General features: G+C 41.5%; 2 protein-coding genes and 1 long non-coding RNA gene across 7 annotated transcripts in view; 1 reads left to right on the top strand and 2 right to left on the bottom strand.

Annotated features, from left to right (window-relative positions):
- ube2q1 (ubiquitin-conjugating enzyme E2Q family member 1) overlaps positions 1 to 27,961 on the top strand; it is a 75,656-nt gene that overhangs the window by 40,649 nt on the left and 7,046 nt on the right. For 2 of the 4 annotated variants that reach the window (XM_073929109.1, XM_068214770.2), the window contains exon 2: positions 23,967 to 24,071. In XM_073929109.1, the coding sequence (XP_073785210.1) occupies positions 23,967 to 24,071 (105 nt within the window). Of the gene's footprint in view, positions 1 to 21,752; positions 22,183 to 23,966; positions 24,072 to 27,961 lie in introns of those variants that run through there. The other 2 variants (XM_005173691.6, NM_001308605.1) reach the window with 2 other exon arrangements.
- On the bottom strand, positions 590 to 8,995 carry chrnb4 (cholinergic receptor, nicotinic, beta 4 (neuronal)). 2 transcript variants are annotated; one of them, XM_073929758.1, is made up of 6 exons: positions 8,836 to 8,995; positions 6,541 to 6,690; positions 6,248 to 6,329; positions 5,962 to 6,071; positions 4,408 to 5,422; positions 590 to 1,835 (listed from the first exon to the last, which is right to left on the bottom strand). In XM_073929758.1, exons 3-6 carry the CDS (start codon positions 6,272 to 6,274, stop codon positions 1,662 to 1,664), a joined length of 1,326 nt encoding a protein of 441 aa, XP_073785859.1. In that variant the 5' UTR covers positions 6,275 to 6,329; positions 6,541 to 6,690; positions 8,836 to 8,995; the 3' UTR covers positions 590 to 1,661. The 2 variants fall into 2 exon arrangements, with proteins under 2 accessions (XP_073785859.1, XP_696993.2); XM_691901.8 differs by having other exon boundaries at positions 6,248 to 6,292; positions 6,545 to 6,690.
- Positions 21,159 to 22,686, bottom strand: LOC141378696 (uncharacterized). Its single transcript, XR_012393908.1, has 2 exons — positions 22,283 to 22,686; positions 21,159 to 22,246 (listed from the first exon to the last, which is right to left on the bottom strand). It is a non-coding gene; the product is annotated as an uncharacterized lncRNA (long non-coding RNA).

Raw genomic sequence — 27,961 nt, 5'->3', positions numbered from 1 at the left:
ATTCTACAGTTGATATGGTAACAACACCTACAGTAATTGATCTGTTGTGGTGATTCTACAGTTGCTATGGTAACACAACAACTACAGTGACTGATCTGTTGTGGTGATTCTACAGTTGCTATGGTAACACAACATCACTAATACAAACAAGTGACCCGATTCTGTAGCTTCCTATAGAATATATTATACTGCAACACACCACAGTTTAGTTAGTAACTGAAGTATACTTTAGTATTTAGTGCAGTTTATCAGTTCACTGCAGTATGCTGGAACATTCGTTAATGAGTTGTAGACACTATATTATAAACAGTATTTACTATACACTACTGTAGTATTTTTTCATCTTTATATATAAAAGAAGTCAAACTCTCCCTTTCCATAACTCTCTCAGTGTCAGACACATGTGGAAAATCACAGTATATGAATCTGAGGGGTTTTGGGGAAAGTATAGACTCTCCTACACTCAGCTGTAGCCTGTGCTATTATATGACACTGGTGAGCCATGAGATATGAAGAGGACTAATCACCAGCAGAATGAATGTGTGAAAGATAGCAATAGCCTGATGTGTCCAGCAGGTGGCGCAGTATATAGTCATATTGCTTTTTATTCACGAGTCCAGTTTAATTGAGCTGTAAATGTGCTTTTAGGAGAGAAAGAGGACAAACAACACGAGGAAATCATCCATAAACTGGTGAACTATGTTGTACAGATGACACTGAACTGAATGCATGTACATGATAACAAAGGCAAGCATAAGGAAAATATGAAAACAAACAGAAATAGTTGAGTTCAGACTTTCAAAATACACATGAATAGATGCAAATCTGATTAAGTACCACATAGTGACTCAAACCTTTTATGAAGCCCACTGTAAAAATAATAAAGGCCTTTCAGTTTTAGCTACAACAAAAAATCATATGTACAAGTTCCTCAGTGGAAACTGTTTCAAAAAACAAATGAAAAGGTGAATATAATACCATATTCCCCCAGTGTAAAGACGAATACAAATGTGTGGTTTCTGTTTACACTGAATTTCTCTTATCACAGCTCAATATGCAGAGACTAAATATACAGTGTGTGTGGTCATTTCCCTGTACAGTGCAAAGGAAAACACTAAGCCTTGGTTTTGATGTGAATGTGCACATAAACAGTGCAGTAATATTCATGCACGAGACAGAAAGAAAAGTATATGTACTTAACAGTGGCTGAACCGGGCACCAGAGTTGTTGGAGGTGATCTATTTTATATTGTTGTTGTTGTTTCTGACTGGTGGCTCACAGAAAGCTTGTTAGGGAGCTTAATGTTGCAATCTGGTATTTTCTTATTATCTTATTGTTTATTTTTAACTATTGTCATAAACATGAGTGTTTTATAAACTGCTGTTCATATTCCTTTAGTCAAATTATTTTTTTCAGATGAATTGATTTAACTTGTTTTAGGGAAAAACTCATTATATTTGACTCTAACTAATACACGATGTTATCATATTTTAATGCACTAATATCTTTTGGTTGTCTAGGAAATGCTTCTAGATTTAAGAATTTGTACTAGAAACCAGACAAAAAAGTAAGAAGCATTTCTGCAGTGAAGCTCAGACACGATCTACATCATAAACAGAGCAGTAGAATTAAAGACGAATGTATTTGAGTCCGTGTGCTCGTCACATGCCGTCCCGTCTGGCGGGCTCAGTGTTGGGCTGCTGGATGGCGAGGGTCTGGTTCTGGAAGAGCGGCTGCAGGAAAAGACCCAGCGTTCCCACCACACACACGATCACAAAGATCCAGAGGAACAGCCGGTCCACCACCATCGCCACGTACTTCCAGTCCTCGATGACCTACAGAGAGACAGAGAGACTCATTAAAGCACACATCAAAACTACCCATACTGATTCTGTTCGCTCTCATTGCTAGTTTTGTGCTGAACAGTTCATCTGTGTGTGTCATTTAGAACAAAACTGTCTGCACTTGTGATCTTTAATTGAAATCTCCTGATTGTTTTGAGCTATATTCTCAGATTAGGTCAGTGTAAGGTACTGGGCGGGGCTAACATACTTAACCACACCCCTCCAGCTGTCAGTGCTTTGACAACAAACAGAAATGGTGAGCAGGAGGAGTCTAAATCTAAAACCCTGTTCCCCATCTTTCTGAATGACACGCCTACTTGACTACATCCAATCAGCGTGCAGTAGAAAAAAACAAGCCACACCCACTGTTTTCTCATGTAATATTCTGTTTCTCGGAACTGCGTCACAATAAAAACTGTCGCAGCTTCTGCTTCATGCAGAATTTAAAGGGATAGTTCACACATGAAATTGTCGGCTAATCCTGACAAAACCAGGACCCTCTCTCATGGTTTGTTTGTGTTTAGTTTTAATCTAAAAAACATCCTTCACTGCCGTTATATGAAGCACCACGGATTCAGCTCAAAATCTTCTTAAAGGTTCGACTGGAAATCTCAAGGCTGACCTGTGGGAGAGTATATTAACCGGGCATTTTCATTTTTGGGTGAACCATCCCTTTAATAAACATTTAATAACGGCAGTGTTAACAAGTGCTGATGGGCTGGTATTGAATGCGCTGCTCCTCCGTCTCTCAGACTGCTGTCCTCTTCACTTTCTGAACAGGATTATTCAGCACGGCTCTCATTGATTTCAGCTGCAGATCGATGCTCTTACAATGTGCTTTGGCTCAAGCGCTAATGTAACCTCTGCTTTATCCCACCTCTGCTCGCTAATTGTGTATCTACAGAAAAAAATGAACACCTTTAAATTACATTTAGCTTTTACACTGCGGGAAATGTCTTTGTATTGTTATTGTCCAAATACCCATTTTTTACATCAAGAAGCAAAATGAGTCAAAATGAAGAGAGTTTATCCTTAAAACAAGCTAAATAATGTGCTATAACCGTAATCAAAGCAAAAACTAGATTATTCTGCTGACACCACTGGCAGGTTTTCTAGCCTGTATATGTTTTGCTTGTCTAGAAAATGCTTCTTGATTTAAGTATTTTTAGATATTTGGACTAGAAACAAGATAAAAACTGTTTACAATTTAATTTGATGTACACCAAATTTTCTAACTGTGTATGCACAGAAGTGTGAAGATGAGTTCAATATTATACTATTGTTTGATGTAATGTAAATACACCGATTTCATACACACAGTGTATCGCATATGCGCTGTACAGTAGAATACGAAGGAGGCTCGCACGACTACTTAAAGGCCTCATTTTTTTAGATGTTAGCATCAGTTTGTTTTAAGGATATCTATAATCTAGTGTGCTCCAAAACCAGTGAGAAAGTTCACATTTAAGAGATATAAACCTGATATAAACATCCACAGCTTGCAGTCTGTCACCTCCGCCCTAATAGATCAATGTTTTCATGTCTCTTCTCCAGCTCATTTGTAAGTCGCTTTGGATAAAAGCGTCCGCTAAATGTCTAAATGTAAATGCAGTATCTGTCAAGCCCCGCCCATTATTCTGATTAGATGCGCTTGAGCTCAACCCCTCTCACCGGCTAAACTGTGAGAAAAGCAAGACGCTATTGGATGTTTTTTTAAAAGGGGGAGGAGCTACTACATGCCCCTCCCTCTCTTTGTGTTTCATTTGCGATGACGTCACACATCAAATAAATTAAAGCACATTTCAAGAGATCACACTCAGCTGATGATGGATTATAAAGCATGTTTGGCATGCTGTCCTGGGGAGAGAGCCCTGAGCTCAGAAGATCTTTGAGCCCGGGGCTCCCTCCCATTTGCAGGGCGAGAGGGGAGTTTGAGCTCAGGTAGATGTGGAGATCTCCCCTGCTGTAGTAGCTGATGAACAGATAGTGATCGCTCTCAAGAGAGAACTACTGACTAGCAGCATGTCTATGTGCTGATGTGGATCAGTCAATTAACTTAAGCTGCATGTTCTTGGACGGTGGGAGGAAATCCATGTGAGCACGGTAAAAATGTATAAACTCCGCAGAAAATCGTCAGCTGGCTTAGTGAGGACTAGAACCATTGACGTTCTTGCTGTGAGGCAACAGTGCGAACCACTGGGCCACCGTGCCACTCATCTAGGAAAGGAGGAGGGGAGGGGGGGGGTTCTTTAAAACAGATGGCCGTGAGATGGAGCTGAGGGTGTTTATAGTGGCTTAGGACTCGTCTGATTGGTCAATCATAAACTGAATAATGCGGGACCGGCTGCAAGCAGTCAGCTCAGAACAATGCTCTGTGTTTGTGTCCAGTAGTGATGTAATAAGATAAAGTACAGCTGCTGATAAACCTGTCATGCTTTATTCTGCGATAGCAGCCACCTGTATGCACTTTACCCCTAACATACAGTAACACGCCTTAGAATCTGCCAATTAACCAATCAGGATCAAGGATTACCAGTGTAATAAATAAAACGTAGAAACTCACGCTTTGATCGTCGTCATTCCCCATCATGTGATCAGCAACATATCGAACTCCGTCCACAGCCTCCTGAATCTCAGATCCCCATTCACAATACAGCCTGTTCCCCTTCAGGTCCTGTGCGGAGCCGTGTCCATTATTCAGACCTTCAGCTCTCCGAGAGCCGAAATGCCCTTTATTATACAAGAGTCCCGGAGAGGAAAGAGCGGACGCCGAAGACGCAGCCAGCAGCGCAGACGCAGACGAGCACATGACGGATCTGCCAGGAGTATCAGCCAATCCAAGCAGACGGCGGTTCTGGCGCAGACGCTGGCGTGCCGAATGTCCTCTCGGTCTCTGCATAAACAGCAGCGCCGGCAGTCGCACCAAAAACACGATCTTCACCCACGCCGGCATGCTGTGGGTACTGGGAGAACGATGGTGCACGTTTAACACACACACACTAGTGATAATCGAGAAGGTCACCAGAACCATCGTGAACATCAGGTACTTCCCGATTAAAGGAACGTCCAGGGAAGTGGGCGGCACGATTTTGGAGATCAGCAAGAGGAAAACGGTGAGCGCTAGTAGGACGGAGATACACAGAGTCATCTTCTCTCCGCAGTCGGACGGCAGGTAGAACACCAGGATGGCCAGCGAGGTGATGAGCACACACGGGATGATCAGGTTGATGGTGTAAAACAGCGGCTTCCTCTTGATGATGAAGTCGTAGGTCAGGTCTACGTACGTGGCGTCCAGCGGGCTGACCGTTCGACGGCCTGGCAGCGCCAGGATGTCCCACTCGCCGCTGGGCGTGAAGTCGTCCATGCTGGCGGCGTCCGACTTCAGCAGCAGGTCGATCTCGGTGTGGTCGTAGGTCCAGGAGCGGAACTTGAGCGTGCAGTTCTGCTGGTCGAAGGGAAAGTGCTTGACCTCGATCTTACAGGCGCTCTTGTAGATGGCCGGCGGGAGCCACGCGATGCTGCCGTTGAAGAGCACGATGGCGTTAGTGAACACCGTCACCTCGTACGTCCCGTCAGCACTGTGGAGACACCAGAGTTTCAGATACACTACACAAGCCAGATGCCAAACTCCCTGACTCTGCTGACTAAACAGATGAACTCGCCAAAATATGAAATTCAAGGGCACTGGCTCAGTGGTCAGCACTGTGGCCTCACGGAAGGAAGGTCTCTGGTTTGAGCCCCAGCGGGGTCAGTTGGTGTTTCTGTGTGGAGTTTGCATGTTCTCCCCCTGTTGGCGTGGGTTTCCTCCGGGTGCTCAGGTGTCCTCCACTGTCCAAACTGTAGGGGAACACCAGCCGGGACTCGAACCAGAGACCTTCTTGCTTTGAGGCCTTTATTTAGCTTGCTTTAATGAGAAACTCTCTTGATTTTGACTCATTACTCCTGAACACAACAGTATATTCTGTGCTAGAAACAAGACAAAACCTCTGAATAAGAACAGCATTGTTTGCAGTGTTGGGACGCAGCATGTCCACTAAGCATCTCTGTAGTGTGTGTGTGTGTGTGTGTGTGTGTGTGTGTGTGTGTGTGTGTGTGTGTGTTTCCTCTTGTCACTCACTTGTTGTACAGCACTATATCAGGCAGCCAGATGTGTCTGGAGGGAATCCGCAGCTTGTCGATGCCCTCGTACTCCGCCGGGTCCCACGACAGGCGATAATCGTTCCAGTTCTGCAGATGACATGACGATATTCTTATTATTTCTCAGACGAGCCTCAATCACACACTGGATTACGCTCTGATGAGGGAACGTGAGCGAGCTGGAGATCAGTCTCAAGGACATCAGAGACGAAAGCCTCTTTAATTAATTAAGTAATAATTGCCTCTGATGAGCGTCTGACACTGACCTGAGTGAGCCAGACGTTTGTGGTCATGATCTGCTCTCTTTCATTCTGGAAACACACACACACAAAAACACACACACACACACTTCATAAATCAGTACACAAAAACAGTCATTTCAGGAGCATTAAAGCACGATCACCACACACACACACACACACACACACACACACACATTAATGGATTTTAAAGACTCAGTCTGTATTATACACTCTTTAAGAAATGCTGGGTTGTTTTTATCTCCATCTTGAGTCATATGTGTGTGTGTGTGTGTGTGTGTGTGTGTGTGTGTGTGTACTGACCACACTGATGAGCTGGGCCAGAGACACCTGCAGCAGGACGGTCACTCTCTCGGTGCGGTTCAGCGCCGGCCGGATCAGTTTATTGTAGCGATGTTTACCCAGCAGCCAGTTCATCAGACGCTCCTCTGAGTCTGCACACACACCACCTGCACACACACACACACACACACACACACACTGCGCTCTCAAACTGGCTGGGTTGCTTTAACCCTCTGTTGCGTTTTTCCACATTTGACCCAGCATTTTTAGAGTGAAACCAACAGCTCCAGCACTGCACATGTAACAGAGAGAAATGCAACTTAAGGTTGGGTCAAAAAAATTTTTTAATTAAACTTAAATATTTTTTAACCCAATAAGGTTGGGTTGTATTAACCCAATATTAGGTCAAGTTTAGACAAACTCCAACACTGCATCACTTTCTTTCACACAGCTCAGGGTTGGGTCAAATATTACCATTGTTGGGTTTGTCAATATTTTTTTTGAGGTCCTATTTGAATCCCAATTTTTTGAAGTACATTTAACTTACATTTTCACCCCAACAGATTAGTTTACTCTAAAAATGTTGTTTTAGCCCAGCTTGGGTTCAACTGTAATTTAGATTTCAGTGAAATAATTAACCCAGCTGGGTCAAAACAAACACCTCAGCATGTTCAGAGTGAAACACACACATCCTAAAACTACAAACCAGCCCTGCACCACTAGTCTAAACAACACACCTCAGGGTTGGGTTAAATGTAGAGAAACACATTGTTTGGGTTAATTATTTTCCTAAAACATTTAAATCACATTTTAACCCAACGGTTGACTCAAAACAATGATGGGTTATCAATTAAACTACACAAAAATGTTAACTAGATACATTTTTAAAATGTAGTTACAAAAATTAACCAAACTTTAGGTTTTCTTTACTTGCTTAAAACAACCCAGCATTTTAGAGTGAACTGTTGGGTTACAAAAGTAATTTAATAAAATTTAAAAAATAATAACTTAACAATGGGTTTACCAGTGTTTGCCAGTGTTTACACTTCAGCATCTTTGTTATAGAGTAAACCACAGTAAAGGCAGAATTAAAGATATGGATGTTCTCTGAGCTTTAAGTGTTGTGAATTAATATTAATGAGCAGTGATCTGTGTTAGAGACGCTCAGCGTAAGCACTGCCTATAACGAGATGAACTGCAAACTAAAGGGGAAAATAAACAGAACACTGGGCGGCACGGGGACTCAGTGGTGTCGCACTGTGGCCTCACAGCAAGAAGGTCGCTGGTTCGAACCTTGGCTGGGTCAGTTGGTGTTTCTGTGTGGAGTTTGCATGTTCTCCCTGTGTTGGTGTGGGTTTCCTCCGGGTGCTCCGGTTTCCCCCACAGTCCAAACACATGCGCTATAGGGGAACTGATCAACTAAATTGGCTGTAATGTATGAGTCTGTGTGTATGGGTGTTTCCCAGTACTGGGTTGCAGCTGGAAAACCATCCGCTGTGTAAAACGCAAGCTGGAATAGTTGGCAGTTCATTCCACTGTAGTGACCCCTGATGAATAAAGGGACTAAGTTGAAGGAAAATGAATGAATGAAGCACAACACTATTGCAATAAAACACACACATGTATATGTTTGAGTCCTGTTAGCCTTGGTCAATGAAAATATATATTGTACTAAAATGTCGGTGGTATAGGCTAAATATAATAATAATAATAATAATAACAATAATAATAAACTATAATAAGTATGTTAATGATACTATAATAGCACCACTACACTGTAAAATAAATTAAACATCCAGTCAAACAAACAAACAAGCGCACACTGTGGTGTATTTACACAGAATGAAGACTGCTGAATATAAAAACGCTGGAAAATGGGAAATTGCGTGATTTTACCCTTTAGATAGCTGGATGTAGTCTGTGCACTGGTTTAGCAGATGATGTACATGTCAGAATTAATCGGCAGTGAAATCTCATGCAAGTAAGCCTGGCCTGTATTATAGGAGAGTTCTCTGACTATTAGTTTTGTTATTATTAAAAATAAACTTTGTGCATATTTAAATTCTTCAACTGTATGTTTTGCGTTACTAATAAACACCCAGTTAAACAAACAAGCCAACGCGCACTGCTGTTCCACGCAGAATGAAGACTCGACAACCCGGCAATCGCGCAACTTCGCTGTTTAAATGCGCAAAAAGCGGAACGCATAGGCTGTGCGTTAGTTTATCAGGTGATGCGCGTGTCAGATTTACCCAGCAGTGATGGATGGAGTGTAAATTACTCAGTGTGTGATGCAGGAGTTCTGGACTTACTTCTGGCGAGGCTGAGGGCGCACAGGAGGACGCAGAGCGCGCGCGTCATGCTGGATCCGGCCGGGATTCTGCATCTCTTCAGTCCCATTCCGCCTCACACACACACACCGCCATTCATTCACATACACACACACAGGAGTTCAGAAAAGCCAACAGCATTGATGAGGATGGGGAGCGCTCGGACCGGCGGCGGCGGCTGCGCGTGTCCGTGCGCGTCTCCTCCATGCGCGCGCTCGTCCGCCCGCCCGATGTGATTTACTGGTTTGTTGTTAGTACTCTAGTGTGTGTTATGAGTTCACAACAGTTTCATTAGTTCACATAATGATAATATACAGCCAGCATACACGTTTATAAAAAACAAACTCTTTATGCAGACAGTTTATATCAACACATATATATAATATTGTAAAATAAAAAAGTTTAATAATAGTTTCTATTTTACTGCTTATTATGTAACCCTCTAGTTGGTTTACGTGTTATAAATAAGCCAGTCATCATTTAACAGCAGAAAATAAAAATAAACTGTTTTATCTATATATTTTTTACAGCTGTATCTTAAAAATGCTCCAACATGTTACCATAGCAACTGTGAAATCATCACAACAGATCAGTCATTGTTACCATAGCAACTGTGAAATCATCACAACAGATCAGTCATTGTTACCATAGCAACTGTGGAATAATCACAACAGATCAATCACTATAGTTGTTGTGTTACCATAGCAACAGTAGAATCACCACAGCAGATCAATTACTGTAGTTGTTGTGTTACCATAGCAACTGTAGAATCACCACAACAGATCAGTTACTGTAGTTGTTGTGTTACCATAGCAACTGTAGATGCACCTCAACAGATATAATTCAAGCAGTAAGTACTTTACTACAGTATGGTTTAACAGCACTGTAGTATTATTATGAATGACTGTATTATTTTGTCATGTGTGATATTAGAAAATGTCTTAATTGCTGTCAGTCGTTGCAGTGTGAGTTATAGTCAACAACATGTGAAAGGGATCATTAATGTAATGTGTTGACAGTTCAGCACAGATAGGGAGCTGTTGTGACAGCATGCTGCAGTTTTACTCTACTCACTAAACCTCATCATGAGTAAAAATAAATAAATATTTTGAAATGGTGAAAGAAATCAGCACAGCTCTGGTGTTCTCCAGCACACAGCGTCATAAATCCTGATGTGTTTAGAGCGGCGTGAGGGCAGGTCAGGGTTTAGGAGAGGCCACTGCACCACAGCTGACCTCTATACATCACATCTGTGTGTCCTTCAACACACACACACTTGCATGGACACACACCCACCGTTGTACAGACACACACACATAGCTGTATTGACGTTTCTACTGTATAGACTGTGTGTGTGTGTGTGTGTGTGTGTGTGTGCATTGGTGGTGTTCTTCAGCTGTGTGTGTGTGTGTCCTGTGCTGAACACTGTACTGTAGATCTTCCAGATGCTGCAGAGTCTCTGTGTGAGATTAAAACATCCCGTCTCTCAGCATTTATCAGCAGCTGCACCTTTAAAGGCACAGCTCATACTATATATAGGGGTGGCTCAGTGGTCAGCACTGTGGCCTAAGAGAAAGAAGGTCACTGGTTTGAGTCTCGGCTGGGTCAGTTGGTGTTTCTGTGTGGAGTTTGCATGTTCTCCCCGTGTTGGTGTGGGTTTCCTCCGGGTGCTTCGGTTTCCCCCACAGTCCAAACACATGCGCTATAGGGGTATTGATCAACTACACTGAGTGTGTGTGTGAGAGAATGTTGAGTTTTCCAGTTCTGGGTTGCAGCTGGAAGGGCATGCGCTGTGTAAAACACATGCTGGAGTAGTTGGTTAATTCAGCACTCGCCGTTCATGAAGGTTTTTTGGTGCAATTTTCGGTTATTTTGAAATTAGGTTAGTTTCTTACACTGTAATGGGATTGAACTCAACATATGTTCCCTTATTTTGTGTTCCAGCACCACTTCTTAAAGCAAAGTGACAGTGTAGTGTGTGAACGTGAGATGAAGCTCTGCGTGTGGATGGAGATGTGGATGCATTGCTGTGATATACTGACTCTACACTCCGTCTGCTTCTCTGCTGCTCTTGTTTTCCTCCTGCCAGAGATCTGCAGCTCAGACTGACCCGTGGAGATCCCTCATCAGCGCTGAGACTCTCCTGTTCCTCTAAATCAGCAGTAATAATGCACAAATATCTCACATTTCCAGATCAGCGCAGGCTTTTAGCTGCTGGCTCTTTGACCAACGGCTTTTGTTCCTGCTGTGGATAAAGAAATGATGATGATGATGATGACGCATTAGTGTTAATGTTAACAGACTGAAACACAGAGCTCACGTTTTAATGATCAGCACGTCTCTAGAGCCGGATAATACGTTTCCCTGATTAACAATCCACTTCAGGAGTTTTCAGATGTGTTTGAGAAGTTGGTCATTTAATATTCCACACTACAGTTTAGCAGGGGGAGTTTCTTATTCATGTGTGTGTGTGTGTGTGTGTGTGTGTGTGCGCGTGTGTGTGTGTGTGCATGCGTGTGTGTGTGTGTGTGCGTGCGTGTGTGTGTGCGTGCGTCCGTGTGTGTGCGTGTGTGTGTGTGTGTGTGTGTGTGTGTGTGTGCGTGTGATCAGAGAACTGCTGCTGTAGCAGAGTGCTGTAGATGTTCAGATATATCAAACAGGCAGTTCATTACGGCGAGTGCTTGGCTCCTATAGCAGCGATACGGCAGTCGCACCGAAATATTGATCACACACACACACACACACACACACACACACATCTGAGAAACCGCATGCATGAAGTCAGAACAGATTATCTGATCAATACAAACAATATCCAGTGGGAAGATGAGCATCGTGTGTGTGTGTGTGTGTGTGTGTGCGTGTGATTACAGACAGATAATCATTGAACAGCAGTGATAATCATGAGGAGATGCTCAGCTCTTCATTACCTGACTGATGTGTACAGACAGACTGATGTAGAAGCTACCGTATCTATCTACAGTATCTGTCCGTCTGTCCGTTTATCCATGTTTCTGTCTATCCATCCATCCATCCATCTATTTAGTTAGTTCTGCAAATAACTGTTTTTGTGTTCACCTGCAGTGTGTGTGTGTGTGTGTGTGTGTGTGTGTGTGTGTGTTCTGTTATTGTGTAACAGTAGTGTGTAATGATGATTAAAGCACTCCTCTGCATGTCTGCTGTTTCTGCGATGAATGGACTCATTAGGCCTGTAACGGCTTTAAAGATTCACTGACACACACACACACACACACACATCGTCAGCCACTACACATTCAGAGATTTACCCACTCTTCAACACTACAGAAGCAGCTTCACATTATTGCTCAAGTCGAGCTCTTCCACATCTGTTTTTGAATCAAATTAGCATTCATTCATTCATTCATTCATTTTCCTTCAGCTTAGTCCTTTATTCATCAAGGGGTCGCCACAGCGGAATGAACCGCCAACTATTCACACACACACACACACACACACTCATACACTACGGCCAGTGTAGTTGATCAGTTCCCCTATAGCGCATGTGTTTGGACTGTGGTAGAAACCGGAGCACCCGGAGGAAACCCACGCCAACACGGGGAGAACATGCAAACTCCACACAGAAACACCAACTGACCCAGCCGAGACTCAAACCTTGCTGCGAGCCACAATTCCGCACTTTAATAACATTATATAAACCAAAACATTAAGCAAAAGTTCTCTAAAATATGTTTGTTGTCTTGATCTGTGCGTCACAGAAGAGATCTGCAGTGAGTGAGTGATGCTGACATCTGATTTACATCTTTTACTGTATGATGAACTATAAATCTGCTTCAGCTCACTTGTAATCTTACTTCTGTCCTCAATTAAATTGAGCTTTTATAGAGCAGATCATCTCTGCAGTATGTGAGACGTCCTATGATTCTCCAGCGTTTAAAGGTGTTCAGGGTGTTTAAAGGCTGAAGCTGAAGCAGAGCAGGGTTATGCAGAACACTGAGGACATTACACGTCATAATCCATCCTGTAAAAGTTTAACAAGATCTCTGCATTCATATAAACCTTCATCTTCCTGAAAATGCTGACCGAATCCTCAGACGCTTCCAGTGCTGTGAGTGCACTTCTACAGGGAAGCTGAAGGACAGGTCAGAAACACCGCATTAAAGTCCGACTGATCCAGAGCTGAGTGTAAAGGACATTAATGAAGTGATTCACACATTAGAGTCAGGCCTTGTCCTTGTGCAACTGCACCTTAAAATCAAGTGAGAGCATCAGATCATGTCGTTCATCAGTGTGTGTGTTTACAGGACTCTTTCTGTTGATGCTGCTGGTAGATGTGGATGAAGTAAATAATCAGAAGCTCCTCTGAGAGTTTTGAACCCTGAATGAACTTTAGTGTTTGACATTATTTCAGGCGTAAATCTGCTGTAAATCACTGCTGTTTAATCTTAACCCTGCACCCTGGAGAACACTTAAGGGCCTAGATCAGCTGCAAATCATCATCAACTCAGCCATACACTGCAGGTCTGCTGAACGCTTCATTCTGATTGGCTGATGGGCATTCTGCGGTGTTTGGTTATTGTCAGATGAATGCAAAGCTAAAGTAGTTCCGGCAGGTTTTGAATGCGTTACAGCTCCATATCACCACCCTGAAGGATTATAATTGATTGATTTTTATATTCATTTATTTTTTCAAATTTCATTTAAACATGTTTGATCATCAGAACACACGGTTATGAATGATGAATCTGTCTCTGTGCTACAGTTGTTGTTTTCCACAACACTTTATAGTGTACATAATATAGTGTTTCTCAACCATACTAAAGTAAAGTACTTGAATTGATCTGTTGTGGTGATTCTACAGTTGCTATGGTAACACAACAACTACAGTAATTGATCTGTTGTGGTGATTCTACAGTTGCTATGGTAACACAACACCTACAGTACTATAATCTCTTCAAATGATGAGCAGTGAAGAGTGTGGTCTGACTGTAGCACTGAGGTTTGTCTGTGGATCATGTGTGTCTAATCCTCTCTGTGAGTGATACTGAGGCGCAGGTTTCTGGAGGGTTTTGGCAGTCCTCAGAGCATAATAATGAATGGAGCTGATGTGAATGTGAGCTGATGATTCTGATCGTGATCTGCTGTCTGTAATTAGCCGCTGGCGGTGCTCAGGTGTCGTCAGGTCAAGTGTTTTAGCTCAGATGCTTTTGTCTCGGCAATCTTTAGGTGATTTACCTGTTTGCTTTTTTATCTCCTGGATGACGGCCAGGCTCACATGTGTCTATAGCTGAGCGCTGTGTCTGATGTGTGCAAAAGTCTCCTTTATATAATCTTATCAAATAACCTCATGTCAAAAAGAGAACAGGAGGATTCCTCTTCCGCCAGTGTCAGGTTATTCTGCTGTTTAAGGTGAATCTCTCCTCAGTCTGACTCATGACTGCTGAACACAACACTGTCTGCTGTGCTGGTCTAGATGCTCACTGAGTGAAGAGTTTAGAGATAGGTGGACTAGAAACAGGACAGAAACTCAAACTAATAAAAGTGTTTTATGCAGTGCGTGTGTGTGTGTGTGTGTGTGTGTGTGTGTGTGTGTGCACTGTAAGTTTCTCCTGCAGTGTGCGTCTCCTCTGCTCTTCAGGTGTTGTGATTGTATTCTTCACACACTCTCAGACTCCTGAACACCAGCTGAGTCTCAGCAAAGGCTCGTCCTCTGAGTCTCCTGCACTGTGGTGAAAATTGGACACACACACACACACACACATACATACACACAGTAAGAATCTGAACACAGACGCCATCTGGTTTGTCTATTCCTCATTACTGGACCTGTGAAAACACACACACATACAAACACACACACACACACACACACACACACACAAGCACAAGCACATGCACAAAAACACACATGCACACACAAATACACGCACACCCAAAACACACACTTACTTGTATAAATGTTTTGCGAGGACTCTCCATGTTTGTGGTGTAGTTTATACTGTAAAAGCACTGATGATATGGTCCTCCTCAACCCTCACAGCACACTCTGCACGTGTACATCGTCACACTCCTGCATTCTCACTCCTCTATCAGCATCTTTTCCTTGTGGAGACCAAACAAATGAACACACATGATCAAAATGACCTAGTATTGCTATACGTGTGGGGACATTTAGTCCATATAATGTATGGAATACACAAACACACACACACACACACACATTCACACACAGCCTCTCAGTACTGATCTGGACACTAATGAAGCGGAGTGTGTGTCCACAATCTCTTCTCTGCGGTCAGAAAGCAGAGCATCTGTTCTCATCAGACGACCTGTGACTCTCTGTTAAATCACATTAGAGGACACACACACACACACACACACGCACACACACACACACACACACAGCTACATCCAGATAAATGGCTTCCTGAGGCTCATTTACACACTTTACACTATGTATAGTCCTGTATACACAGTGCACAGTAATGTATGATATATGTCCTGTAATCCTCTGGTTTGGGTTTGGGATATTCACTCATTCATCCTCCTTCAGCTTAGACCCTTTTTTAATCACTGGTTGCCACAGTGGAATAAACCACCAACTATTCCAATATATGTTTTACCCAGCAGATGCCCTTCCAGCTGCAACCCAGTACTGGGAAACACCCATTCACACTCATACACTACAGCCAGTGTAGTTGATCAGTTCCCCTATAGCGCATGTGTTTGGACTGTGGGGGAAACCGGAGCACCCGGAGGAAACCCACACCAACATGGGGAGAACATGCAAACTCCACACAGAAACACCAACTGACCCAAAAGAGACTCAAACCAGCGACCTTCTTGCTCTGAGGCCTTACCATGGAGAATAAAAGATTGACTTCATGCTGGGTATGTGTCGCCTCTAAGGCTGGGAGGTTAGTGAAGGCGGCTCGATTTGACCTGAATAGTAATAGTGTACAGAATTATAGACAGCAGGAGGTTGGAAAGCACGACACTCCACACTTTACTTGCATTTAAAATGCTGTATGTCTATATATAAATCATTTAGTCAGATTTATTTGATGCACAGTGATTGTTAGCATGTGCTGAACTGAACTGAGATCTGCTGTAGTTTAATTAACTGGGGTCTGTAAACAGAAGCGCTGTGTCTTTAAATCACTGAAGGCCTCCTCTGTCCGGCTCTTCATTACAGACCGGCTGTATATCCAGAAACTCCATCATAAAGCAGAGTTTTACTGCCGCTGGAGATTAATAATCCACTCTGACTGACACGTGTGTGTGTGTGTGTGTGTGTGTGTGTGTGTGTGTGTGTGTGTGTGTGTGTGTGTGTGTGTGGGATTGTGTGCAAATGTCAAGTGTGTCGTGAATATAAGCGTCTGCTGTTTTCTGGAGAGGTCATGAAAACACGTCCTAAAGGTCAGCGGCGTCCTGCTTTGAACATTTCGTTCCTGAAGCTCATTAATGTGTTTCATTCCCAAATGAATGATTTCTGTCAGAGTGACGGCTCAATTTAACACAACAGCGCTGACTTTTACCAAACACTACAGAACACATGCCTTGAAGAGACTTTGCTTTTACTGTCAGATCACAAACACTCCCGAATAAAGGGCTTTTCTACATCATACACACTGGAAAGGGAATATCAGTGCATATTTTGTGATTCATGTTTTTGTTTTCTCTCATTTATTTCTGATTTTGAGTTGCATTATGAGATCTTGATCTTTCTTCCAACAACTTTTAACCTTGACAAGTTGTAACCGTGACTTGTATTGATGTGTATTGGTGTGCAGTGCTGTATTGTCTGGGTGGTGTTGTAATCATCACATTGTAATCAACTGCAGCAGATTGTCTGGTATTTTACAGCCTTATTTCTCCAGATATTATTTCTTTTCTGATTTAAAATGACTAAAATGTCAATAAAAGCCACTTTGTAAACTGTAGAGTTGAACTTACAACATCAGTAATGGACAGAGCAGAGATCAACATCCTATTAGTTGAGAGGGGTCTGGCTGCAGACTCCGTGTGGCCCATCTGAGCTGCATGCATCGCTGAGTGATACAATCTCAGCTTGCATCAAAAAGGCTGCATCCAGATACTATTGCATAATGCAGTGTTTCTCAACCATGTTCCTGGAGGAGCACCAGCTCTGCACATTTTCCATGTCTCCTTAATCAAACACACCTGATTCAGGTCATCAGCTCATTAGCAGAGACTGAAAGACCTGTGATGGGTGTGTCGGACAAAGGAGACAAAACATGCAGTGCTGGTGATCCTGCAGGAACGTGGTTGAAAAACACACACACACACACACACTCACACACTCCTGATTGATTTGTCAGGAACTGAGGTGAACATGTTGGTGTGTTTACGAGGCTCGCGGGACTCATTCAGATGTAAATGCTCTGCTCTTTCTGAACTGAAGCGTTCTGTTGATGGAGGCTTTATTAGGAGAGTGTGTGGTTTAGTATTAAAGTTCTCATGAATTCAAAACTAATCATATTCATTTTGTTCGCTCTCATTGTTAGTTTTGTGCTCAATAATTCATCTGTGCATGTTATTAAGAACAAAAACAAGAGTCTGCCCTTGTAATCTGGTGAAGTCTAGATGGGATCCGCGGCCGGCCGGACCTGAGATATGCACATTAATATAGCAGCACTTTTTAATGACACTGTATACCTATAATTCATATTTTTACAGTACTGTGACAGTTGGGGTGGGGATAGACGTTAATAAAATACAAAAAATGGGAAATTCAATAAATAATATAAATAATTCTTGTTAACTTCCGGCTGCAACCATATCCGCTCTAGCAACAACCCTATAATCTTTAATTGAAATCTGAAAATGCACTTCCTGATTGTTTTGAGTTATATTCTCAGATTACGTCTGTTTAAGGTAGTGGGCGTGGCTAACATACTTAACCACGCCCCTGCAACACTCAGCGCTATGACAACAAACAGAAATGATGAGGAGGAGGAGTCTGTTAGGTTGTAATAACTCTCCCCAAACCCTTCCCCCATCTTCCTGAATGAAACGCCCACTTTACTTTATCCAATCAGCTTGCAGTAGAAAAAACAAGCCACACCCACTGTTTTCTCATTTAATATTCCATTTCTCTAAGAACTGCTTCACAATATTGCAAGAGAGTCTGAGTCTGAGTGCTTTGAAAATTAACAAAAACTGAGAAAATCACCTTTAAAGTTGAATGAATTTACAGCTCAATGCAGATTACTAATCAACAACTGAGTTTGGACATATTTACAACAGAAAATGCACAACATATCTTCATGAAACTTGAAATGTGTGTGTCTGTGTGTGCATGTGCATGCCTTACCACATGTCCCCACAAGTACAGCAATACCAGTACACTGTATGTGCGTGTTTGTGTGTCTGTCTGCGTACATGTGTGTGCATGTTGTATGTGTGTCTTTAAGTGTGTGTCTGTGTGTGTGCAGGAGTAACACAGGTTATCAGTGTGTAGTTTGACCTGTGTGTGTGTGTGTGTTTTCCGGCTGTAATGCAGTGCTCTGCTGGCTGTAATTGGATAATGTTTAATGTTTATCAGCGTCTCCGTCTCTACTGTCTCTCTAACCTAGTAAACACACAGTAATCTGATCCAGAGTCAGTCTCTGTTTCTGCATCTCTGACAGCACACAGACTCATTATGGGCTCAGAGACTCTACAGTGTATTGTCGTGTATATGTAGCCAATAAGGTGTATTATAGTTCAGTAAAGGTAAAAACAGCTCAATTAAACACAAACTGAAATAAAAGACATAATAAAGCCATTTTATTTCAACTAGTTTCTATATTCATTTCTCATTTTCATTCAGTCTAAATTGATGCATAAAAATAAAACTGACATGCAAATTAACAACAATATATATATATTAGTAAAAAACAAATAAACAAAGTGGCTGAAACTTTAAAAGGAAATTTAAATTAAACATTAAAACAGTATACTGATTTTTTTAAATGCTAAATTAAAATTCAAACCTTAGTAGCAGAATAATTAAAAAGAAAGGTAATTTACCTGATATGAAGATAGAAATACTATAGTAATGTGTATTATACTTTATATAACTCTCTGTTAATGAATAGCAACCATACCATAGCAACTGTAGAATCAACACAGCAGATCCATTACTGTAGCTGTCGTGTTACCATAGCAACTGTAGAATCAACACAGCAGATCAATTACTGTAGTTGTCGTGTTACCATAGCAACTGTAGAATCACCACAACAGATCAATTACTGTAGTTGTCGTGTTACGATAGCAACTGTAGAATCACCACAAACGATCAATTACTGTAGCTTTCGTGTTACCATAGCAACTGTAGAATCAACACAGCAGATCAATTACTGTAGCTGTCGTGTTACCATAGCAACTGTAGAATCACCACAACAAATCAGTTGCTATAATTGTTCCATTACCATAGCAACTGTAGAATCACCACAACAGATTAATTAAAGCACTTGGCTTTAGTTTGGTTCAACAACACTGCAGTATTTTTTATTAATGAATACAGTATTTCTTCATGTAAGTATAAACTCTGAGCACACTCAACAGTGAGCAAGTGTTCAGTGTTCTCTGCCAATCCATCAGTTCTGCAGCTAATGCAGTTTATGAGGCTGACGATGAGAACACAGACCAGCTTAAGTCAATTAGCTAAGAGGACAGAGCTGGCTTAAATCAGAGCGCAGAAGAGCTGGGTCAGGACCAGCAGAGACACACACACTTCATATAAAACCTGTTCATCTGTCCGTCAGACACACGGCAGAGCTGATTCACACTAGTGGAGGAGTACTGCACATCAAACGGCTGCTCTTACCTAGAGTTTTAGTCCTGTTTCTAGTCCAAACATTTAAAAACGCCTAAATCAGTATTTTCTCAAAATGAGGAGAGTTTAAACATTAAACAAGCAGAATAATTATCCATAATAAATAAAGAATTAAATCATAATTATCATAATAATAATGTTCATAATGTGGTAGTGTTTGCTTTCATTAAATTGGTTTAATTTATCAATAATTACATTCGGTTATTTAAAAATCTGTAAGCTATTTATTTACTTTATTGATTTGTGTGTTCGTTCATTTATTTTACTTCGGCTTAATCCCTTTATTCATCAGGGGTCGCCACAGTGGAATGAACCACCAACTATTCCAGCATATGTTTTACACGGTGGATTCCCTTTCAGCTGTAACCTAGCACTGGGAAACACCCATACACACACACTCATACACTACAGCCAGTGTAGTTGATCAGTTCCCCTATAGCGCATGTGTTTGGACTGTGGGGGAAACCGGAGCACCTGGAGGAAACCCACACCAACACGGGGAGAACATGCAAACTTCACACAGAAACACCAACTGATCCAGCCGAGACTCAAACCAGTGACCTGAGTGCTGTGAGGCAATTGTAAGACACCATTCCCCCCTGTTTGTTTATTAATTCATTTATTTAGTTTTTTATTTATTTGTTTATTGTTTTTATTCATTTCTTTTACTTATTTGTCCATTTATTCTTTCATTTGTTTATTTATTTATTTACTTTTATTGTTTGTTAATGAATTTATTTATTTGTTGTTATTTATTTGTGTATTCATTCATTTACTTACTTTCATTTGTTTATTTATTTACTTTTATTGTTTGTTTGTTTGTTTGTTTATTTGTTTATTCGTCTATCTTTGCTCCTTATTTTCTGGGATAAAGCTGTAAGCTTTTAAAAATGTGAGTGTAGCGCCAGCTAGTGGAAACTATCAGAAATTACATGATCACTGGAATGAACTCGAGAACGTCAGATGTAAACAGAGCTGATGTAAAATAACTGCATTAAATAACTGCATTGTAATCACACACACACACACACACACACACACACACACACACACACACACACTACTGCCTCTGCGCTATAGGGGAATTGTATCAGCTAAACTGGCCGTATATGTGTGAATGAGTGTGTGTTTGGGTGTTTCCCAGTGCTGGGTTGCAGCTGGAAGGGCATGCGCTGTGCTAAACAGATGCTGGAACAGTTGGCGGTTCATTCCGCTGTGGTGACCCCTGATGAATAAAGGACTAAGCTGAAAGGAAATGGATGACTGTATAATGTGTGGATGCAGAGGGCGGTGTGCGCTGTTCTGTCTCTGTGAGTCACTCTGCTGCGGTTCTACTGGGATTTACAATGTAAACCTTTAATAAATCAGCAAGTTCTCCTTCTTTTAATGGGTATGTTTACGCTTCAGCTTCTGAACTGTCAGAATATTGGTTTTCTTTGTACAGATCAGTCTAGATGTGTCCAGACAGCGTTAATGAAGCCACTTTTTGTCTTTAAATGTTTTATTTAATTGAAATAAAATACTGAAATCGTTTTTAAACGCTGTGAAACTTTAACAAATCTGCATCTGTCCCAAAACAGAACATATATAACGGTCCAAATTAAATCTCAATCGAATAAATTCATTATAGGCCACAGGAAACTGCAGAGTAATGAAGTTTACTGGCTCCTCATCATCAACATCCGGTCCGCGCGGTACATGCTGGGACTGCGGGTCCTCCAGGCGCGGGTAAACACTAGACGGCATCCAGCTGCGCACACTCACATCAATATAGCATCATTTTTGAGACACTGTACAGCAATAACTAATATTTGAACATCACAGTGAAGGCTGGGTTTAGGGTTGGAGTAGGCTTAGATGGTAATAAAATACAATTTAATGGGTAATTTAATAACTAACATGATTATTATTATGTATTAATACTGTAATAATAATGATAATACATCACTGTAATAATTGGGGTAGACGTTTATAAAATACAAGTAATGAATAATTTAATAAATAATATAAGTAAGTCTCGTTAACTTCCGGCTACAGCTGTATCCCTTTTAGCAACCGCAGGCGCGCCTCCATCTTTAAACCCCAGAGAAGCGCTTCCGCTCCGCACCGAACACACAGAACCCGGTTTCACCGAAACATCATGAAGGATTAACGGCAGATCAGCACTTTAAAACCGGCAGAGCAGAGATCAGGAGCCCCGAGCAGCGTCCAGCCCGCTGACGGCTTCATTCCCGCGCTGACACTCACGTAAACACGGCCGCAGCTGTTGTCCGCATCGCTTTTGTCCGCCGTTTGTCCGGTTCCTGCCCGGTTTCTGCCTCCCGGAGCCCGGAGATGACCGGAGGAAGATGTCGGTGTCGGGACTGAAGGCCGAGCTCAAGTTTCTGGAGTCCATTTTTGACCCACATCACGAGCGCTTCAGGATCATCGACTGGAAACCGGACGAGCTGAGCTGCCAGTTTAACGTTACCGGAGAACAGCTGCTCATCATACACTGCAATATCACGGTACACACACACGCAGTATACAGTAAACACTCTGAAAACACACACCGTACACTAAAAACAAACTCTACACACACACACACACACACACACACACACACACACACACACACACACACACACACAGAGAGAGCGCACTACGTACACACAAACCGTGCACTGTAAACAAAAACACGCACTGAAAATATACACCGTACACTTAAAAACAAACTACACACACACACAGTTAACGGACTACGTACACACACACACACACACACACACACACACACAGTACGTAGTAAACGCACACCGTACACTGTAAGCAAAAACACGCACTGAAAATACACACACACACACACACACCATACGCTGAAAACACAGCACATACACAATAAATACACACTGTACAGTAAACACACACTAAACACACACACATGCACTCTCTGAACACACCATACACTGTAAACAAACAAACACACACACACCATACACAACTAACACACTCGGAACACACACACACACACACCATACACTGTAAAAACACACACATCGTACACACTGGAAACACTCAGAACAAACATCATGAACACACACTAAGGATCGAACACAACACACCTCTGATCACACATTTAAACACACACGCACTGTACAGTAAACACTGGGAACACACTGTACACACACACACACACACACACACACACTCACTGAAATACACTGTACAAACATGGACCACACACACACACACTGTAAACAACAAACTCACTGATCATATACACACTGAACAAGCAAGACTAAACACACACTCATACACAGTTAACACACTGCACACACACTCTCTTGCAACTTACACACCCCGTACACACTGAAAACACTGATTACACACATACTGTAAGCAACACACACACTGATCACACAATAAACAAGCAGCACACTAAACAAACACACTCACTTTTTACACACACACACACACACACACACACACACAACACAGTAAAGACACAGTGTTTACACTGAAAACACACTGTAAACATGTACACAGCATACAAACTGAACGCACATACTGTAAGCAACATACTCTGATCACACAACATACCACACACACACACACACACACACTGATCACACGTACACTATACAAGCAATAAACCAAACAAACACTCACTCCATACACACACACCCATACACACACCCATACACACACCTAACACCGTAAACACACACAGTAAACATGTGACCTTGCACACTGAAAACCCACTGCGTGTGTGTGTGTGTGTGTGTGTGTGTGTGTGTGTGTGTGTGTGTTTTATGTAAGTTCCTGCAGGTGTTGTTTTAGAGCTGTTAAATGGAGGAATGTTGATAAGAACACACTGTCAGTCAAATATTCACACGCACACACACACACACACTCACACACACACACACACCCCTCTTCTTTGATCACTGCAGTTGTCCACATTTGCAGTCAGCAGATCTCTATAGTGGATCATACACAGCATGAAGATCAGCTCCTCTCCGTCACTCTAGATGGGTAAATCGAGAGTTTGTCTTCAAGAATAGATCAGTAAGGGTTGCTACCACGTCTGGAGATGCTTGAAAATGCTTGAAGTTGAATCTGGTGGCCTAGATTATTTTGTGAGTGCTTGAAGTTGTCATTGTTCCGGAGTGTTGGCCATCTATATTACTGAGTCCAGAATAATAATGAAGTGTTTAAATCAGCTACACTAAAGTCTTTCAGGGCAGACGCTGTCCTCAGCTCTCCAGTGCTGCTGTGCATTGTGGGTAATGCTGTAATCTTGCTCTTTCAGGAGTCGTACCCGTCCACGCCGCCCATATGGTTTGTGGATTCGGATGATCCGAGTCTGACTGGAGTGCTGGAGCGTCTGGAGGAGGTCAGGAGGGGAAGCACACTGGTAAAGCACTGTACTTTTACACCGCTGCTTACCACAGCATGCTTATTGTAGCATCTTCAACCTTAAAACTGCATATAATGCTGCCATGCACGATAAAATACAAGCAAATCCCGACCATCCGCTGACTCTCTGTTTTAGGAACGGTTTCATGTTCATCGATGATCAAATTGAAACAGCTTGTATGACTTTATCAGTGTTGTTGTTTGTGTAAATATCGAGTGAATGATGAGGAAATGGTCGTGATTGTATGTTAAAACTGGAAGTGTTGTCATGAATATAGCCAATGCTGCTGAAATTAAAACATAAATAAATTAATAAATAAAGGCTTTCATATTGGTTGAAAATGGGGCGAGGCAGTGGCGCAGTAGGTAGTGCTGTCACCTCGCAGCAAGAAGGTCGCTGGTTTGAACCTTGGCTCAGTTGGTGTTTCTGTGTGGAGTTTGCATGTTCTCCCTGCGTTGGCGTGGGTTTCCTTCGGGTGCTCCGGTTTCCCCCACAGTCTAAAGACATGCTGCAGGTGAATTGCGTAGGCTAAATTGTCCGTAGTGTATGAGTGGATGAGTCTATGAGGGTGACAGGCCCAGTCGACAGGCCGGCTGGTATGTGTAAAAAATAGTCTCTATCATATGGAGAAGTCTAAAATGGCATGTTCCAAAGAGCCGACCCCACAACCATACAGGACTACAGAAGAAGAAGAAGTTATTGGTTGAAAATGTGAACATTAGAACTGTGACTCGGTAGAAATGTAACCCCAAGAAGAATTAGCTAGAATAATCTACTATTCAGAAGGATATAGTCTCAGTAAATGATGACAGAATTAATCATTTGAAGGAATTCATTTAGTCGAACACAACACAGATGCTAAATATCATGCCTCTTTTTTTTTTAAATGTGTGACATTTCTTAAAATTATTATTATTATATTTATAAACAGTTAAAAACACAACACAAGAAATGAAATCATATAAAAGTGTAACAATTTCAAACAGAAACAATTGTGATATTTAAGAGTATCAAATGAAATAAAATACAGGAAATATATAATATTCTCATTTTGAAGCTCTAGTGCAGGGGTGTCAAACTCAATTCCTGGAGGGCCGCAGCCCTGCACAGTTTAGTTCCAACCCTGCTCCAACACACTTACCTGTAGGTTTCGAACAAACCTGAAGGACTTAATTAGTTTGATCAGGTGTGTTTAATTAGGGTTGGAACTAAACTGTGCAGAGCTGCGGCCCTCCAGGAACTGAGTTTGACACCTGTGCTCTAGAATATAGGTGTCAAGCTCAGTTTCTGTAGGGCCGCAGCTCTGCAGTTTTACTCCAACCCTGATCAAACACAGCTGAGGTGTTCAAGACTACTAGACACCACAATCAGCTGTGTTTGATTAGGAACTAAACTGTACAGAGCTGCGGCCCTCTAGAAACTGAGTTTGACACCTGTGCTCTAGTACTAGTTTTTTGCTGCTTGGTTCATTCTATCTTGTACATTGTTTATGAACCAGCGTTTCAATTTATAAATGTGTTTGCTCATGTATATTTCTTTCTTGCATAGTTATTATACCCAAATGACTAAAGAGTTCTGAGTATTTCTGCCTAGAGCTTCTATAGTGGTCCACATGACTGCATGCAGTTCAGTGGTGCTGCTTTTTAAATATGCATTATTCTGTTGCCTAGCAACTTCCTATTGGCAAATACATAACTTTACTTCATATATGTGTCTCTCTAAACAGCATATTCAGATATTCAGTGCCTCAAAATGCCCATATTTAGTAACTTTACATTAATAGGCTGTATTGCTAAAACATTGTATATTTAGGGTGATGATGACTTAATTAGTATGCCTACAGACATTCAGGCTTAAATTTAATTTCTCAACAGAAGCTTTGAATGTGAGTAGGGCATGACAGCATGACATCTTGCATGAGAATGTTCAGAATGACTGTGATGGTAATTGTAGCAGTTGTAGAATTCTGGTAGATCAAGCCTGCACATACTAGATCAGCCAGCTGCAGTTTATAAGAGCTCAAAGAGGATCCAGGTATGAGTTGACTCACTAGTGTGCACTCGGATTACATTAGCACGCTGTGAATGTTGTGTAACGCTCGACTTCATTACAGCGTCGCTAGGCTGGTAATTACTGTTTACTGCTGTTCAAAACATCATGAGTACAACACCTGGGGCCTGTTTCAGAAAGGAGGTTAACTGAAAACTCAGAGTATTTTAACCCTGAAATGAGAGAAACTCTGGGTTTTCCGTTTCAAAATGGCAGGTTTGTTAAACTCGAGAAATCAGGGTAAGTCAAGCCTGTTTCTGAAAGAGAGTTAACTTTAACTCAGAGTCAGTTACTGTGGTAACTTACTCTGTGAATCTAACCTGGTCAGAAGCTGGTTTTATTCTCTAAACTCAGAGTTTCTGTCGGTCTCCTCCCCTTTTTTTAAAGATGAAGCGGTATTTCACGCCTTAGCCTTACGTTTCCACCCACCTATTTTAATGCTCATTTTGGATACGTGCATAAAAACGATTGATAGAAACGTATGATGCACATAACTTTTTAAAATATGCATAAAAAACGCACATAACTGAGTAGGATAAACTTTTATTCGATAGAAAATGTGCGCATAAATTACGATGGAAACACTTTTACTGAACAAATTACAGTATGTACATTAAAAAAAAGATCATGATCATATGATAATGAAAATGTGTGTAAATGGAGGCTGAGAACACTGTAACACGTCTTAAATATTGTTTTAGTCATTCTAAAATGCCTTTACAGTTTCAGTATTAGTGTATATTATTAATTACCTCCGAACGTCTGGTGCGTGTCAAGAGTCTCCGCGTCTCATGGCTTCAGACGCCCCCACGTGTTCATTGTGTTTCAGCATTGTCTTCTGACATCGAGGCGCAAGTACATTATTTAGGCTAAATAAAGAATTAATTGACGCAGCTTCTTCTACCACAGTAAATTCTGTTTTTACTGTTGATATTTGGTGCCAGTTAAATCAGGAAGTGACAATTTTTTTCTCTTTGACTCGTTGGATGGAATTTTATTCGCATCTTTTATGCAATATTGCAGTTTTGCACATAAATTTATGTAATATATTTGGATGGAAACATAGCTATTGCCTACATTTTAGTCACACACAGAAGAACTGTACTAGAATGGCTTATGCTTTTTTAATAAATAATTAAATTGAATTCACCTTCGATATGCACTGTAACTAGATTAATGGGATTATTATTCTTTCTAAAAATTATTTTTAGTACTGCTTACCTTCTAAATGTTATATAAACCTCTATCACTTGATCAATAAAAAAGGCAGACACACAAGTGCACTGTTAAATCATTTAAAACTAATAAATGTATAAAAGAAAGTTTAGAAAAAAAAATATATAAACGTCACAAATTATTATACTTAAATATTTAAATACTTAAAAAGTTAAATTAGGCATTATCTTGAGCAGCTGTTTTCCCACGCTAACTGGTTGATGGCTGCTTCTTTTCAAATATATACGCTCATATTTGCTAGAACTTTGCATGAGAACATCAAGTTCAGCTGGAGAAAGAAATGGTGATCTCTTTTATAAGATATTGTCATAGTCACTCGTAATGTCTGCGCTCCACTGATAATGCCTTTTTATAGTCACGGTGCGCGCGCTTAACTCTGAGTTGGTCTACTCGAAGTTGATTGACCCAACTCAGATCAGCTGTTCTGAAACCGAAAACTCTGAGTTTTTAATCTCTCGGTAAATCAACTCAGAGTTCAAGTTTAAACTCTGAGTTGTTTGAACCTCCTTACTGAAACAGGCCCCTGCTCTGCTCCAAACCACTGCACCGTCTTTAGATTATACACACGTGCTGAATATTACTGCATTCACCCACACCGAGAG

This window comes from Danio rerio, chromosome 18 (assembly GCF_049306965.1).
Source record: "Danio rerio strain Tuebingen ecotype United States chromosome 18, GRCz12tu, whole genome shotgun sequence".
In the NCBI taxonomy this organism is placed as follows: Eukaryota; Metazoa; Chordata; class Actinopteri; order Cypriniformes; family Danionidae; genus Danio; species Danio rerio.
This window is presented reverse-complemented; position numbering and strand designations above follow the sequence as displayed.

What these genes read in the sequence shown, in the direction of transcription:
- chrnb4 (XM_691901.8), bottom strand. Translation starts at nt 8,923, where the DNA reads ATGGGACTGAAGAGATGCAGAATCCCGGCCGGATCCAGCATGACGCGC. An exon ending in TGGCCCAGCTCATCAGTGTG is followed by an intron (nt 6,293 to 6,544) that starts GTCAGTACACAC and finishes GTGTGTTTCCAG; the next exon opens with AATGAAAGAGAGCAGATCAT. An exon ending in CAAACGTCTGGCTCACTCAG is followed by an intron (nt 6,072 to 6,247) that starts GTCAGTGTCAGA and finishes TGTCATCTGCAG; the next exon opens with AACTGGAACGATTATCGCCT.